The sequence below is a fragment of the Colletotrichum siamense genome (genome assembly GCF_013390195.1).
Source record: "Colletotrichum siamense strain Cg363 chromosome Unknown KSG_Cg363_contig05, whole genome shotgun sequence".
Classification (NCBI taxonomy): Eukaryota; Fungi; Ascomycota; class Sordariomycetes; order Glomerellales; family Glomerellaceae; genus Colletotrichum; species Colletotrichum siamense.
In genome coordinates, this window is record NW_023501018.1 from 2,917,969 (window position 1) to 2,933,305 (window position 15,337).

At 56.2% G+C, this 15,337-nt stretch overlaps 6 protein-coding genes across 6 annotated transcripts; 1 reads left to right on the forward strand and 5 right to left on the reverse strand.

Annotated features, from left to right (window-relative positions):
* Window positions 1-62: 62 nt before the first annotated feature.
* On the reverse strand, window positions 63-1,022 carry INM2 (Inositol monophosphatase 2; the record flags this gene model as incomplete). Its single annotated transcript, XM_036640188.1, has 2 exons — window positions 63-835; window positions 905-1,022. The coding sequence occupies 2 exons, from the start codon at window positions 1,020-1,022 to the stop codon at window positions 63-65; spliced, it is 891 nt and encodes a 296-aa protein (XP_036494221.1).
* A 911-nt stretch (window positions 1,023-1,933) lies between these two features.
* On the reverse strand, window positions 1,934-2,711 carry CGCS363_v008340 (uncharacterized protein; the record flags this gene model as incomplete). Its single annotated transcript, XM_036640189.1, has 2 exons — window positions 1,934-2,509; window positions 2,607-2,711. 2 exons carry the CDS (start codon window positions 2,709-2,711, stop codon window positions 1,934-1,936), a joined length of 681 nt encoding a protein of 226 aa, XP_036495229.1.
* A 1,891-nt stretch (window positions 2,712-4,602) lies between these two features.
* On the reverse strand, window positions 4,603-6,191 carry PHYA (3-phytase A; the record flags this gene model as incomplete). The annotated part of the gene is made up of 2 exons (XM_036640190.1): window positions 4,603-5,905; window positions 5,971-6,191. The coding sequence occupies 2 exons, from the start codon at window positions 6,189-6,191 to the stop codon at window positions 4,603-4,605; spliced, it is 1,524 nt and encodes a 507-aa protein (XP_036495228.1).
* A 1,069-nt stretch (window positions 6,192-7,260) lies between these two features.
* Window positions 7,261-9,851, reverse strand: MX2 (Interferon-induced GTP-binding protein Mx2; the record flags this gene model as incomplete). The annotated part of the gene is made up of 6 exons (XM_036640191.1): window positions 7,261-7,956; window positions 8,014-8,908; window positions 8,964-9,060; window positions 9,239-9,368; window positions 9,428-9,682; window positions 9,741-9,851. 6 exons carry the CDS (start codon window positions 9,849-9,851, stop codon window positions 7,261-7,263), a joined length of 2,184 nt encoding a protein of 727 aa, XP_036495231.1.
* A 1,392-nt stretch (window positions 9,852-11,243) lies between these two features.
* Window positions 11,244-12,359, forward strand: rib2 (Diaminohydroxyphosphoribosylamino-pyrimidine deaminase; the record flags this gene model as incomplete). Its single annotated transcript, XM_036640192.1, has 3 exons — window positions 11,244-11,301; window positions 11,365-11,526; window positions 11,644-12,359. 3 exons carry the CDS (start codon window positions 11,244-11,246, stop codon window positions 12,357-12,359), a joined length of 936 nt encoding a protein of 311 aa, XP_036495230.1.
* A 326-nt stretch (window positions 12,360-12,685) lies between these two features.
* On the reverse strand, window positions 12,686-15,248 carry LEUA (3-isopropylmalate dehydratase; the record flags this gene model as incomplete). Its single annotated transcript, XM_036640193.1, has 4 exons — window positions 12,686-14,809; window positions 14,874-14,948; window positions 15,033-15,064; window positions 15,149-15,248. 4 exons carry the CDS (start codon window positions 15,246-15,248, stop codon window positions 12,686-12,688), a joined length of 2,331 nt encoding a protein of 776 aa, XP_036495233.1.
* Window positions 15,249-15,337: the final 89 nt, after the last annotated feature.

Here is a 15,337-nt window from a genome sequence, read left to right on the forward strand (position 1 = left end):
TGACCAAGCGGACGTCGAGGCAGCCTCCTTTTCGATCATCACCCTCCTGACAAGCCGAACTCTTAAACAGAGTAATCCAACTTGCCGTCCCCAAGAACGCCCCAAAACTCCTCAACAAGCTCCTTTTGCCCGCTTGGCGCCCCCCTGACAGCGAGGTACACCCTCTCATCGACAGCAGGTTCCCACACACCCGGGTTTCCACCGGCCATGATACCCCCGGCCTCGTTCAGGATACACCACCCGGCGCAGACATCCCACGCCCAGCAGCCGCCCTCCCAGTACGCATCCAACTGCCCCGCCGCGACAGCAGCGAGATTCAGCGCCGCAGACCCCAGCGCGCGCATGGAGTGCACCATCGCGCCGCCGCTCTCCTTCGTGGCCGCGAGCTTCTTGAACGTCTCCGCCTTGAGCTCGAAGTTGGGCCCGTCGCGCGTGGACCCCCACTCGCACGCGAGCAGCGCGCTGTCGAGGCCGCGGAGGGGCACCGGGGACTTGGCAAGGGGCAGGCGCTGCTGGGCGCCGCCCGCGCGGCGCATGAAGGCGCCCTTGCCCTTGACGGCGGTGTACCACAGGTCCTGGAAGGGGTTGTAGATGACGCCGACGACGGGGACGTGGGCGACGGCGAGGCCGAGGGAGATGCAGGCGTCCGGGAAGGAGTGGACGAAGTTGGTGGTGCCGTCGATGGGGTCGACGACGAAGGTGGGCTCGGGGCCGAGGCGGGTGCCCTTTGTGTAGGTTTCTTCGCCCATGAAAGAGATGTTGGGGTATGTTGTTTGGAGGCGGGTCGAGACCATCTTCTCGACGGCTTGGTCTGTTTCGGTGACGATGTCGACGGCTGGGAGGGGTCAGTTAGCTGGGGTTCGGAGCTTGCGTGGGAATGCTGCGGGATGAGAGGCGCATTCACAGTTGAGCTTGGTCCCTTGGTCGATTGAGGACGGGTTCGCGGCCATGATCATCTTGCCGGCCTCGCTGGCGATGTCGACCAGGGTGTCGTGGATCTCTTGGAGGTTGAGGCCCGCCATCTTTGCTGCTGGTATCTGAAGTCCCTGAACGCGATTTATCTCAATTGCACTGGTTCGTCTTCGTCTTCAAGGGCGTGGGCGTGTTCCTGGTGAGGAGAATTGTCTTTGTCGATCACTGTTTTTTGGAGTCTAAGGCGAGCTTTGGAGGGGCAGAGGGGGAGGGGAACGGAATGATGGCGGGGTTTGGAGAATGAGGTCACAGCTTGGGGGGACTGTGGGGAACTGCCAACGGGCGGCTCTCACCCTTCCTTCAATGTCAACCCCGGCACGGTTGTCAGGTCAGGTTCTTCTCGGGCGGGTCTTGGCGGGTTCGGATCAGGCGGGCGGGCAGGGACCCGGAGAGACATCGACCAATCGCCGCCTGCGGAAGGAGCATGCGACGGACGTTCACATCAGGCGACGGGAGAGGAAAAGCTGTGGTTGTCCCCCAAGTTTAGTGAGGATTCCGTTACATTGCGGCGGTATCCACAGATTGGTTGCCCGGTGGGATGCCGGGAGCGGCATGTCCGGCGTTCGCACTCTTCCGGGGAGATACTACGCAGGGAGATCAATGGCGGGCCGGTTTGTCGATCACGGCTTATGGTAAAATTTTATTGCTCTCGCAGAGAATAAGTCGGATGAAAGAAAGAACGAAAAGACCCAACGCCGTGGATACGCGTGAAAACAATATTGCACATCCCATTCGTGACATGTCCGGTGCCCTGCCCGTCCTTCTGGCCCGCTTTCCTTACATCATATCTCCATAGGATTGCCCAAAGGCAAGCCGGGCTCCCTCCGTTCTGCTCGATCATCCTCCTCCGTTATAACTCGGCTGTAATCGCTCTGTTTTGTCGGGCCCTTCTAGAGACCGCAATATCTACTTGTATCCATCGCCTGACTTGCGGCGGCGCATCTTGTTGGTCGTAGTCTTCTTATACGTTCTCTCTGAAAATGGACCTCCGTTCTGTCGGGCTCTCACCATTCTCCTTGGGCTGTTGCTGCGGCGCAGTATCGACCATTGGCCGCGGGCTTACGCCGCGGAGGCTGATGTTGCTTGGCTCCGCGTCGTCATCGAAAGGATTCCTGCCTCCCTTGGGCACAGTGAGGTCGTCACCGGGTCGGCTGAGACTGCGACCCCTCGCGGGCTCATCATGAACGTTGGGGGTAGCGGCCATGTTCATGTTGTAGCTGTCGCCTCCGCCAGCGCCGCCCCGGTAGCCGAGCTCCTGCTCTTCATAATTGCCATAGGGTCCGTAGGTCTCCGCCTCGTGGCCGACGCGAGTATCCCAAGCCTCGTCGGGGTCGAGGGGTCCGAAACCTCGACGGGGTGCACCGGCCGAGGGCTGCTCGTAGGCGCCAGCGGCGGATCGGTTGTTGCGGTTCTTGAAGCCGGTGATCTTGTCGTTGAACCAGCCGACGATGCCGCTGGGCGCAGGGCGCGGGGGTCCGTAAGCTGGTGGTTCGGATTTTCGGAATGGTATGTACGAGGAAAGCGAGGGCGGCGGGAGCTATTGACATGAGGTTAGCAGGGAAAAATTGAGGCAGTTCCACCATTGCCTCTTTGAGAGGAAGGAACGACGATGCGAAGTGGGAGGCTTGACTTACGCCCAGTCTGCGGGCGCGCAGCTGAGTGAAGATGACCCAACCGACTCCAGCGACAAGCAGTAGCACCAGGATGGCGATGACGATGCCTCCAGCGGCGTTCACCATGGCTGCAATTGAGAGGCGACGGGTGTCGTCGTCTTGAGTAGGGTTTGCGGCAGGAAGTCTTCAATGATGTGTGGTTGGAAGTCTCCGGTGTGCGATGGAAATCCGGCTCATGGGACAAGATGGTCGTGGGTGGTCAGCGGCAATGGTGTTCGTCGCAGTCGCAATTGTCGCCGGAGCTGTGGCTGTGGTGTGTGCGGGAGAGCGACGGGACGGATAATGGAGGAAAAGCGCGCGCGAGGGCTCGAGGAACCTGGAAAGGCACGAGTACGGCGCAGGCAAGGCAAGGCAGAGAAGCGGAACAGAAAAAAAAGTAAGATGAGTTGGTTAAAGAACGCAAAGCCCGGCGAAACCTTGTTTGACAGACAGGTGAGGCGGTGCGCAAGGCCAGGTCAGCACCCAAGCTTGAGTCGGTGTTTCCTTGCTTGTAGGTGACGGAACTCAGCTGCCAGCCAAGTGGGTGGTGAGTGAAAAGGCAACCTAGACAGTAGTGGTGGTGGTGGTGGTGGTGGTGGTGGTGGTGGTGGTACGAAGACAGACGGGATAGGCAGGATGACGAGACGATGGAGGAGGAGCAGCAGCAAGGCAAGCTCGGGCAGGCTGCATCTGCAAGTTGGTGGAGGATGCGCAAATAGCGTCGTCGGGTGCCTTTTGGGTGCGAGGCAGCTGCCAATTACAGCGATGCCCGGTTTCTCTAGCTCCGCGCGCTCCGTCAGCGTTTCTGCATGGAAGTCGGACTTGCTGCTGCTGCTGCTTCGAGCCCACTTCAGCTTCTCTGTGTCTGTCTGTCTGCCCGTCTTCTGGGGGCCATGGATTTAGGCTTAGGCTCCCCCGAATCAGGCGTGCCGCACCCGACCTCCACTCCCACAGAGCTTGGCCAACAGCTTGTTGCTTTTTCAGTGGATTACTAAGGCCGCAAGTGGTTCGTTTCTTCGGTCGTTCCCCTCCATCTTTCTGGGGTTCAGTATTTCCTCCCAGTCAGACCGGTGCTGGTGCGCTTTGGTGGTGAAGTGGTGCCCAATCATGTCATGGCCGTCACTGACAACGAACGGCACCGCGCGCGGGCGGGTGCTAAGACGGCGCACATTCCATCCAAGGCCCCGACGGAGCGCATTCATTGTCGAGGGCCACGAGGTCCAGGTCCGGCAGCAGTGTCCCGGGACACCGGTTCTGCCTGGCCGGGACGCACACAGCGTTGGTGAGGACCTCTACATACCTTAGTGTGTAAGTACCTACTCTCCCACAATGACGTGCGTACCTTGCCTGGGCCCGCCCGCCCGTTCGTTCTTGGAGAGCTTCCGTGCCCGCCGCACTTTGGTCCGCTTGCCCCCGTCCAAAATGTTTTGGCGAGCCGGGAAACGAAACCAGCTTTGAACCCCTGCTCGCTGCCCATCGCTCCATTTTACCAAGTGTACGAGGCACCTAGCATGGCTTTGTCCCTATTCATAGCGACTCCCCCTTGCAGTTGAGACAACTATTCAACCACTTCCCCCATTACCCCCCCTGAACGGACTCTCACGCACATCGTGATGCTGCATTTTTAGTAGCTGCGCTTTGGACTGCGGGTTGGGTAATTGTGACAACTGTCAGATACGGCCTTGGCTTCACGCTTCGCACGCTAGTCATTGACTCTCTGACTTTTTTGCTGGAAACAATTGCCCCCAAGCTTGCGCAACCTGCTGCTGCAGAGAGAGATCGGACTCCTAGGCCCCTGTCACTGAAACCTAGCGCTCCCAATCAAACACTTGACACTGACAACTCGGCACCTCTATTGCGGCACTTGGCTTGGCGATCGTATCCTCTTCTCTATTGTGGCTGATTAATAGTCTACCTATCCTCTTTTCCTCAAGACAGGAGTGCCCAAAATGCAACCAACGAAACCTATTCTTGGGTATCACACGAAACATTGGTCCCAGAGTCCGCCGCTCTTCGCGAACGTCTGGCTGTTGACAAAAGCGTCCAGCTTGCATCGTCCCAGGTCGTCTGCGCCGCAACCGTTGAGCGGCACCACTCTGTCGTTGACCAGGATCCGAACCAGCTCCTCGTCCGATCCACACTTCATCTTTTCAACGTACATGCGTGCTGCAAAGGGCACCGTCCAGCTGGCCGTGAAGCCCTTTGCATCCTGCACCGAAGTCCGCTTCGTCTTGTCCAGCGGCGCCGTCGAGTTGTAGAGCCCGAGCGCCCCGTAGATGCTCATCATATCGTTGTCGTGACTGAAGTCGGCGTAGAGCACCTTGTCGAGCGGGAACGACACGGGGTCGGCGTCGAGAGTCGAGTTGGTCGACGTGTGATCCACGACGGGCTGCTTGGTCAATCGCGCGAGCAGCTCGTTAGTGAAGCCGACACCCTGCGTCGGACCCATAGGGTTGCCCGCGTTGAAGCCGTAGTACTTGCCCAGAGTCTCGTAGTACTCGAGGTCCTTCCACTCGTCCAACGTGAAGAGGTCGCAGAACTGAGACTGTGTGCCGTTAACCACAGTGTTGAATGGGCACAGCTGCATGAAGCTGACAGCTTCCTCGGATGTGAAGTTGACTCCAGGCAGGTTCGTGTTCAGACGGCTGACAATGGGGCCTGTGAAGGTGTTGCGCCAGTCAACCTGGGCGTCATCTCCGACCTTGGAGAAGTTGCCTGACTCGAACGCCGTGCAGAGGCTGTGGTCCAACGTGTTGTTGAAGCCCTCCTGTTCAGGTATGACCATGATCTGTGAGTTGATTCCTCCATCAGGTCCGTTATGGCCATCTTGAATCTTGGCTCCAAAGAAGCCAGAAGTCCAGTTGAGACCAGACTCGACGACGCGGTTCTGACCCGATGATCTTATGAACGGGTCAGCGCTGGCGGCCAGAGACTGGTAGCGTTTGTAGAAGGCCTCTCCCGACTCGACAAGCTCCCGCTGGCCGAAAGGAGTGAGCTCATCAGCACCGAGAGTGTACTGGTAGTCCTTGATGAACTCAAAGCCCTTTCCGTACTGAGTGGCGGTTTGGTGGATGCGGTCGACGAGTGCCTTGTAGGTGGCCGTCTTGCCGGAGGTGGGGTCCCGAGCGCCGTGTCGGTGAAGCACCTGCGCGAAGGTGATCGTGCATCCGTCGGGGGTGGCGGTGCTGATCTCGGACGGCACCGAGAAGAAGGGAGAGTACTGGCCCCAGAACTGAGAGACCTCACCAGTGGCGTTGTCCGGCTTCTGGCCGCTGACAAGGCTGCTATCGCGTTAGAATGCCCGTCGACTTTTTACTGAGAAATCAAGTATATCGTATGAACTTACCTGAAGCCAGCGACCAAGGTGAGTAGAGCGGCGAAAGACATGGCTCCCAGAATAAGCAAGGCAAGTGTAGGCTTCGGTTGACGCCGGTAGGGCTCGTACTCCGTCTCGGTGCCTCCTCTGTCCTCGTCCTCCGGGATGGAGCTGTACTTATGTGTCTTGCCCACGAAGAGGCCCCTCACTGACTTGTAGGCCGAAGTGGCGGCATCGGAGAGTCGACCCATCGCGGCAGATGGAAGGCAGGTGCCAGGAGGAGAAAGATGGAAATTAGAGTGCCTGGGTAGTTCCCCAGGTCAGTGAGCTTGCGTACGACGTAGGGTCCGCCCGCTGCAGCACCCCTGTTCCCCTCGTTCGGGGGTTCTTTTTGGGCGTATGCGAGTGAGGTGTGATGCAAGGTGGGTAGAGAGGCTAACGGGCTAAGAAGCGAAGTTGTCTCGTGTGTCTGGTTTTCCGCCGGTTGAAGGGGTTTCCCAAAGTGCGGAAGGTGAATTGGAAACAAACGGCAGTTGCGCGGCGCTTTTCAGGGGATATAGTCCGGGAGAACCCCTGATTTTTTTCTCATACCATGCAGAAAAATAGACGGGTGTGTTTGCTGATGAAGGACAGCGGCTGTGCGACGTTTCCTTAGCGATGTCGAGTTTCAACCTTCAACGGGCACTTAAGCACAGCTGGATGCCACCGGTTGGCGGTCGGGGCGTCTTCGGGGGCTGGCGGGGGAAGGTGGGAGGTCGGGCGGACATTAGACCCAAACGTGGACAGGCACGGCATGTCTTTGGGGCAGTCACGTGGGTCGATGCGACGTTGGAATTGGAACAAGCTTCGCGATCGCCTTCCCTGCAGCTCCCCCCTAAGGCCCCCTGCGGTTCCACCTCCGAAATACCTCACAGCGGCTCTTCCCTTCTTCATGCCGAACAACCCGTGCCAAATGCCGCTGATAGGCCGCGACCGGGACCTGGATGGACGATGGACAACCGATTCGACGCGCGCTATCCCGGAAGTTGACTCAGGATCTTTTGCTGTCGATTCAGACAGCACGTGCGATTCTAGGATGGGCCTTCAACACTATCGAAACTCTCATACGCACTCGGTCCGGACCTGATATACGAACTATATTGGCATCACTGACAAGAAGTCATAGTAACAGAGAGAGATTTCATGTCGCAAAATAGTTGGGTGTGTGCGGCAACTGACTTTTCTTCAATTCTGCCACAATCATATCCAGTCTGCGAAATATTTCCACCAGCGAACGACAGTCATAATGCTATCTAGGCCTTCTACATCGCGCGACAAGTCTCAAGTACGCAAGATTTTCTTTCCATCCTGGAACAGCTTGATGTCATTCTTCAGCATTTCGCGAAGGCTCTTGCTGACGGCATCTTCACCCGCTACCATGTCCAACTGTTCATTCGTCATGCCAAAAATGCGATTGGGGCACAAGACCCCAAGGGGGCCGTCCTCGGAGCCGAGAAGAAAGTAGTCCACAACTTGGGTACAAGTCATATCCGAAAATCGAGCGCTGGCAATATCATAGTAACTTCTCAGGACATCGTGGATGGTGCAGCAAGTCTCGTTGAGACCCTCAGCCTCGGTAGTCTCTCGCTTCAGGTCCTTCCACAGGACGCACTCGAGGGACTCTTCTCCATTCTGCACAGTAATCTTAGAGTCTTCAAACTTGCTCGCCGATCTCATCGTCTTGACCTGGTTGAGGGCCCTGTCGAAGGCGGGATTGTAAGTGATGGATCGTCCCTCCCGCTCCACGTGGATCAGCAACTTCGCCTGATCCATGGCAACCTGGTACCGCTTCAAGAGTTCATCCAGAATCGAGGACCAGAGTGCGTCGCGGACCTGAGCGTCTACACACGCTTCCTTCACCACGCTGTAGATGAAGTGGTGAACGATGAGAATCATATTGCTCACATGAGCCAGAGTCGTGGCCTCCCACTTGATGGATTGCTCTTTGAAGGCGGTGGGCAGCATGTGACTGCTGAACTGCAAAGCTGTCAGCTGGCTCACTTCAACAGAAAATCAAACGCTTCATGTACTTACAGTGCCCAGCTCGTAGCCTCGAGAGGTCAGATACAACTGCTCAAGGTGCTTCATGATGCCACTGGTTCCTGGCTTGGCGCATTTGCAAGCCTCCGCCAGAACCCCATCGAGCTCACCGGATTCGTCAGAGGGGATCGAGAATGAAAGAGGGTAAAGGTCGTTTCTGCTCGCGTCATCGTCATCGTCAGACTTCTCCGAAGACTCGTCCGAGTCGTCGCCTTCGCTTTTGCTCGCAGCAGGATCAGCAAACTGCCGAGTGTGCGCGTTCTGAAAAAACATTTTGGAGAACGCTGTGTTAGCCTCTCGGACTCGTGTGGCCAGTCTCAGGTCTGGGTGCTTGTCAAAGAGCGGGTCTCCGGTGTAGTAGGCGTTCAGGCCGAAGTTCTTGAGTTCAACGAAGCGGCTCACGATCTCGCCGAGGAACCGTCTCTGTTCGTCTGCGGTGCTTCTGGGTTGACCGAGAGCTGCAAGCTGTTTCTTCGCATCCGCAAGGCGCTCGTTGATGTCACGCCTAACCTTGGGAAACTCGCTCTTGGTCCTGTCCATAAGCAACTCCCGCAGGCGGCTACGAAGTGCGGGGACACCAAGCCGGGATTTGTCAAGCCTGCACCAAGGTTCTTCGTCGAAGAAGAACTTCTCCTCAAAGTCCCGCTCGTCCTTGCTCGATGAAGTGTCGTCAGCGCCTCGGTTCTTGACGACGTAGTAGCCCAGCTGAATGTCACGCCGCTTGCCTCTAATGAGGTCCATGGCCGCCTCTCGAGTGGCGTTCTCTCTAACGAGGTCCGGCTTCGTTAATACACCCAGAGTGCGCTTACCCTCGGGGTCTGCTTCGGCAGCATAGGTGAGGATAGTCTGCGTAGCCACATCCACATTGCAGGGGATCACGGCAAGGATGCTGTTAATGTTAGCCAGTACCACTGCAGCAGGAGGAAACACGTGATGGCACTCACATGGTCCTGGAATCCTTGATGTAATCCTTCACCATGGATTTGACAAGAGCAACGTCTCTGGACGTGGAGAAGCCCTCCTGGACGTTCTCAAAGATGCCTTTGAACAAATTAGTCGATGACAGTATCAAAGAGAACCAGGGTCTCGCGATGTCACACACATGTCGAAAAAGATCAACAGCAAGGGAAGTCGGAACAAGGGCCCAAATAGTGAAGACAACAAACAGAGACATGGGGAAACGCGAGACAAGGAACGAGACCACGCAGTCCTCACTTACCCGGGACGTCGATAATCGTAAGATGCTCCTCGTCTGGGCCGCAAATCTCGACACGAAGGATATCCTTGCTGAAGGCATCGCCCTCAGAGGAACCATCGGTAGTTGATTTCAATCCCATGACAGTAGAGGCCTGATGGGAAAAGCAAAACTTAGCAAAGACTCAATATCTAATGCTCTCCTTCAACCTACCATCTGGAGAACTTCCGCAAACTGTCCCCCTCTGAGGTCTTGAAGCACATGTCTGAAAGACTTGGCGAGCTCAGCCTTCCGAGCGGTGGCATCGAAAGGATGAATGGTCACAACGATGCTGGTCGTCGGCTCACGACGACAAACGATCTCGGTGGCATGGCGGGTGCAGAGTCCGACCGATCGAGGGAAGTAGTATCCGGTCAAGCTCTCCAGAACACTCGACTTTCCGGAGGACTGGTCTCCGACGACGACAAGCTGAGAGAAGAGACACCGGGTCAGATAATGGCCAAGTGGTTTGATCGATGGTTCATACCTGTGGAAGAGGGACCTGCTTGGAAATTCCCAGCTCTCTGAGCTTGTCGATCTTGTCCAAGAGATGGCGATTGCCCAGGCCCGTCTGGGGAGTCGACTGAACGGGAGCCATGGTAATGCTCTAACGATGAGATGTGGGCTTGTATTAACTGAGCAAAGTCTAGGTGCGATGAACTTGAAAAGGAAGATGGGATGGAGGAACACGCCAGGAAATAAGAGAACGACATGCTGGCAGGTCTTTTCATGCCGGAGGCCCGTCAAATTGCGTTTTACTGCATGTCTGCCTCCTGTCTTTCATCGGATTACGTCCGATGCCGCAGCCTGCTTTTGATGCAGGCGCGCGCATGCGGTAACAAACAAAGCCTACTTTCAGAAGTGCCCCGTCCTTGTCTACGTCAATTAAGGTAATCAAGCACAAGGCATCAAGCGAAGATTTTAGCTTCAGGTCTCAGTTGGGAGAATGGTCTAGAACGGATTTCTTTCCACGTCATGATACAAATTCTCTCTCATGGGACTTTATTGATGTACCAGCAAGGCTAATCATAAGATGCATGGGTTCTGAATCAGGAAAGGGACGCAAACGCCTCACCGCAATGAGGACAAACGGTTCGCGAGACCTGGGCCGGAAACACTAAGGCAGGTAGCGATATCATCGCCTTCCCGCATGGGCAGATCTAAGTATCAGCAGAGGAAGAGAAAAGAAAGATATTCGTGGTTCAGAGTCATGTAGCTTCGTGAAGAAGTGGCAGGTGTGGAAGGGTAGTGTAAACGCAGGCCTCAAGAGGGCCATGGATATTTGGGTGTGATTATGTTGACCAATGAATTCTGGCTGTATAAGGTCACATTTTACCTATTGATTGAGATTTGGAACAAAAAGAATATTTTGAAATGCAAAAGGTTCGATTCGAACCCCAACAAGCTGGGTTATTGTATATCATCCAAGGCGCTTGCACTGCTGCTGACCTGACCACTGGACCAATTGGCCCGCTCGCTGTTGACAACTACTAGGCAGAACTTCAACAAATAGTCTGCCGCAGTTGAGAATCAGGAAGGAGCCTGGGGAGGGTCGAAGTTTCCAAGGGACGCAGGTTTCCGTGACTGGTGTTGTGATGTGGGGCCCGCTGAGGACCGGCTTGAGCTACGCGATCAGCTGCGTTTGCAAACCTATCACTCAAACATACGCTGGGAATTGCCATCAATCGAGTGAATTTCGTCCTATTTTATGAAGCTATTCAGGTTAGCGGCGCAGATATATTGGTATCACAGACCCATATCTCCAATGCAAAGACATGTCGTTGGATTTGAGTCGAGAGGCACAAAAATTGTTAGTGCATGCCACCTAAACCCACCACACCAACTCACAACCTCACACCTTCACCTCATTCTCATCACTACTGAGGTCTCACACATAAGGCCTTTAGCCTGAGATATTCTGTCCAGATTGATTCATATATAATCAATCTTCTCTGGATCTCTCACGAGCCCATCACAACTTTCAGCGATCATGGCTGTAAAAGCCCTCATCTCCACTCTGGAGGATGAAATCCTTGATCCTGAAGAAGGTACATCTCGAAGATGATGGCCAACAAGTATCCTGAGGCTTTCCAGCTTACCAAGACACCTAGAAACATTCTTCCTGTTCTCCCATGATATTCCGTCCTCAAACCTAGGTTTCATCGACCCCAAAGCGACGACGCTATCGCTCACCCTCGCGGACCGGGACTTCACCATCCACCAATCTCCGACGGTCCTCTCATCAACCCGGGCAGGCGGCACAACCGGCGCTGGTAAGTTGATCTCATGCAACAATGCATCTTTCACCACCCGTGCCCTAGAGAACATCCATCTCACTTCTCATAAAAACCATCAAATCTGCCATGTCGTACTAACACACCTCCCAACAGTCCTCTGGAAAATCACCCCCCTCTTCGCAACCTACCTCTCCTCCCCAACATCCCCCTTCAACCCCATCTTCACACCCACCTCCACAGTCCTAGAGCTAGGCTGTGGCATCTCCCCATTGACAGCCCTCCTCCTCGCGCCCAGAATATCCCGCTACATCCTCACAGACCAGCCATACGTCTCGCGCATGATCCACCAGAACCTCGAAGCGAACCCCCTCCCATCCTCCACCGCTTCAAAACCCTCCTCCCGTCGGAAAAAGACCACTTCCACTGCCAGCAACACCTCAGCATCCTCAAGCCCGGGAAGCATACAATTCAGGTCCCTGGATTGGGAACTCGACACCCCGACGCCCTCCCTCACAGGCTCACCCGCGACCCGCTCCTTCGACGCCGTCGTGTGCTGCGACTGCATCTACAACGAGGCCCTGGTCGATCCCCTCGTCTCCACGACCGCCGACCTCGCTCGGCTCCGCCTACGCATCCAGGAAGAGGAAGAGGAAACCGACGCGGAGGAGGCGGAGCGGTCCGAGCCGTGCGTGTGCATAGTGGCTCAGCAGCTACGTAGCCCCGACGTGTTTGAGGAATGGGCCAAGAGCTTTCATAAGCAGTTCCGCATGTGGAGGGTCCCGGACGAGTTGTTGCCCGAGGGGTTGAGGATCGAGTCCGGTTTCGTGGTCCACGTTGGTACCTTGCGAGAGTCAAAGTTTGAACCTTGATATGATGCCTTGGATGCATCTCACGATGTTTTGAGTGACAGAGAGGTTGGTGTTGGTACGGCGCAAAAGCTCAGTCTTGCGAAAAGCTGTGTTATGCTGCACATCTACCCTACATCGATATAGAAAAACTTTTTCTCGGCTTCATACAGAAAGCCACGTGACCAAATCCCTTAGTTTGATTTCCCAATCGCCGCCGCCAGCATATGAACATGCTCAAAAAGCCAGTTGAACCCATCGTATCGTAGACACGTTAACTTTGAAAAGTCAAAACTCCAGATTACCAATCCATTTTTTGTTTGTTTTGCTTTCTTTCTTTCTTTTTTGCTTTACCACTCGAGGGGCTCAGTCTTGGTCTCGCCCCGGTTGGTCTTGGGGACGGGAACCGCCTTAGCAAGGAGCTGGCCCGTCTTCGGGTCCCTCTTGAGGTAAGAAGTGCCGTCGAGCCAGGGGGTCAGCTGGGACATGCGGCGCTCGTAGTCAGTAATCTTGTCGTTCATTTGCATGGTCAGACCAATGTCGTCGAGGCCGTTGATCAGGCAGTGCTTGCGGAACTCCTCGACGTCGAAGCTGGCAAGGGTGTTGCCGGAGGCGTCCTTGATGAGCTGGTTGGGCAGATCAATCTCAATCTCCTTGCCAGCGCGGGCCTCGTCGGCGATCTTCTCCAGGACGGCCTGGTCGGGGATGACGATGGGCAACATGCCGTTCTTGAAGGTGTTGTTGAAGAAGATATCGGCGAAAGAGGGAGCGAGAACGCATCTGATGCCGAAGTCGTTCAGAGCCCAGGGCGCGTGCTCTCTGGAGGAACCGCATCCGAAGTTGGGGCCCGTAACGACGAGGATCTTGGCCGCACGGTAAGGGTCGTTGTTCAGGACGAAGTTGGGGTTCTCGGAGCCATCCGAGTTGAAGCGGAGCTCGTAGAAGAGAGCCTTGCCGAGACCAGTGCGCTTGATGGTCTTCAGGAACTGCTTGGGAATGATGGCGTCGGTGTCGACGTTGGACTTTTCCAAAGGAGCGGCGATACCCTTCAGGTTGGTGAACTTGGGGAGACCAGTGGAGCTGCCAGAGGCGGAGGCGGAGGTGTTGGTGTGGGGCTGGTTGTCCTCGGGCTGATCGGCGATGGCCTCCTTCTCCTCAGAACTCTCCTCAACGCGCTCATCGACGTGAGGCTCGATGGGAGTGATGGCTGCCTCGATGTGAGGGCTGGCCTTGTACTGAGACAGTTTCCTGACGTCGGCGAGCTTGCCAACGATACCAGCGGCAGCAGCCATGACGGGGGACATGAGATGCGTCCGGCTGAGGGCACCCTGGCGACCCTCGAAGTTTCTGTTGCTGGTGGATGCGCATCTCTCCTTGGGGGCAAGGATATCGGGGTTCATGCCGAGGCACATACTGCAACCAGCCTCACGCCACTCGAAGCCGGCGTCGGTGAAGATCTTGTCCAGACCCTCGGACTCAGCCTGGGTCTTGACGAGACCGGAGCCAGGGACGACCATGGCGCGCTTGACATTGGGAGCAATCTTCTTGCCCTTGACGACGTGGGCAGCTGCACGCAGATCCTCGATACGGGAGTTTGTGCAGGAGCCGATGAAGACCTTGTCGATGGGGATCTCCTCAAGGGGGGTCCCGGCCGTGAGACCCATGTACTCCAGCATTCTGCGGCCAGCAGCCTTCTTGGCCTCGGTGGGGAAGGTCTCGGGGTCGGGAACGGTGCCGGTGATGGGGACGACGTCCTCGGGGGAGGTACCCCAGGTGATGGTGGGGATGATGTCCTTAGCGTCGATGAAGACATCGATGTCGTACTTGGCGTCGGGGTCGGACTGGAGAGACTTCCAGTACTTGGTGGCGCGGTGCCACTCGTCGGAGTTGTACTTGGGAGCCAGAGGGCGGTTCTTCAGGTACTCGAAGGTCACCTCGTCAGGGGCAACCATGCCGGCTCTCGCACCACCCTCGATAGACATGTTGCAGATGGACATACGCGCCTCAATGCTGAGGCTGCGGATAACGGAACCGCAGAACTCAATGACGGCACCGGTACCGCCGGCAGTTCCGATCTTGCCAATGGCGTGAAGGACAACGTCCTTGGAGCTGACACCAGGAGCCAGCTCGCCGTCGACTTGTATCCTCATGTTCTTGCTCCTCTTGGTGATCAGGCACTGGGTGGCGAGGACGTGCTCGACCTCACTGGTACCGATACCGAAGGCCAGGGCACCGAAGGCACCGTGGGTGGAGGTGTGACTGTCACCGCAGACAACCGTGGTGCCGGGAAGGGTGAAGCCCTGCTCGGGGCCAATGACGTGGACAATACCCTGGCGCTTGTCGCCGAGGCCAAAGTAGGTGAGACCGAAGTCCTTGACATTCTCCTCGAGGGTCACGCACTGCACGCGAGAGTCGTCCTCGGCGATGAAGGAACCAATGTCCTTCATGCCTTTCCGCGATGAGGTGGGGACATTCTGTTGGCGCAGAGTTAGCGATTGGGTATTTCAGAGTACTTTGCAAATCCAATTGGTTACTTACGTGGTCCGTCGTCGCCAAAGTGCAGTCCGGACGGCGCACTTTACGACCGGCATTCTTCAGACCCTCGAAGGCTTGCTGCAGGCTTTGTTAGCGAGCCGTCATGGTGGGGTCGATCAACCGACGTCATCCGAGATGCAGGGCAAAAAAAGCGTCACGTACAGGAGAGGTAACCTCGTGAACAAGATGTCTGTCTGTCGCACAACCCACGTCAGCAAATTACTCCCTAAGGCCATGGCAGGCAAGGCAGTGCCGGGCTCAACGCGAGGCAGACTCACCAATGTACAGCAGGACTGTGCCGTCGAGCTTCTCGTCGACAACATGGGCCTGGAGGACCTTGTCGTAGAGAGTCTGCGGGGTTCCTTCGGCAACAGGCATTGTGTGCGACTCGAATGCGAAAGCGAATTCCAAAAGCAGGCAGCGTCCTCACGATAAGGGACCGGTTGGTGTGATGCTCGCCCGGTGCT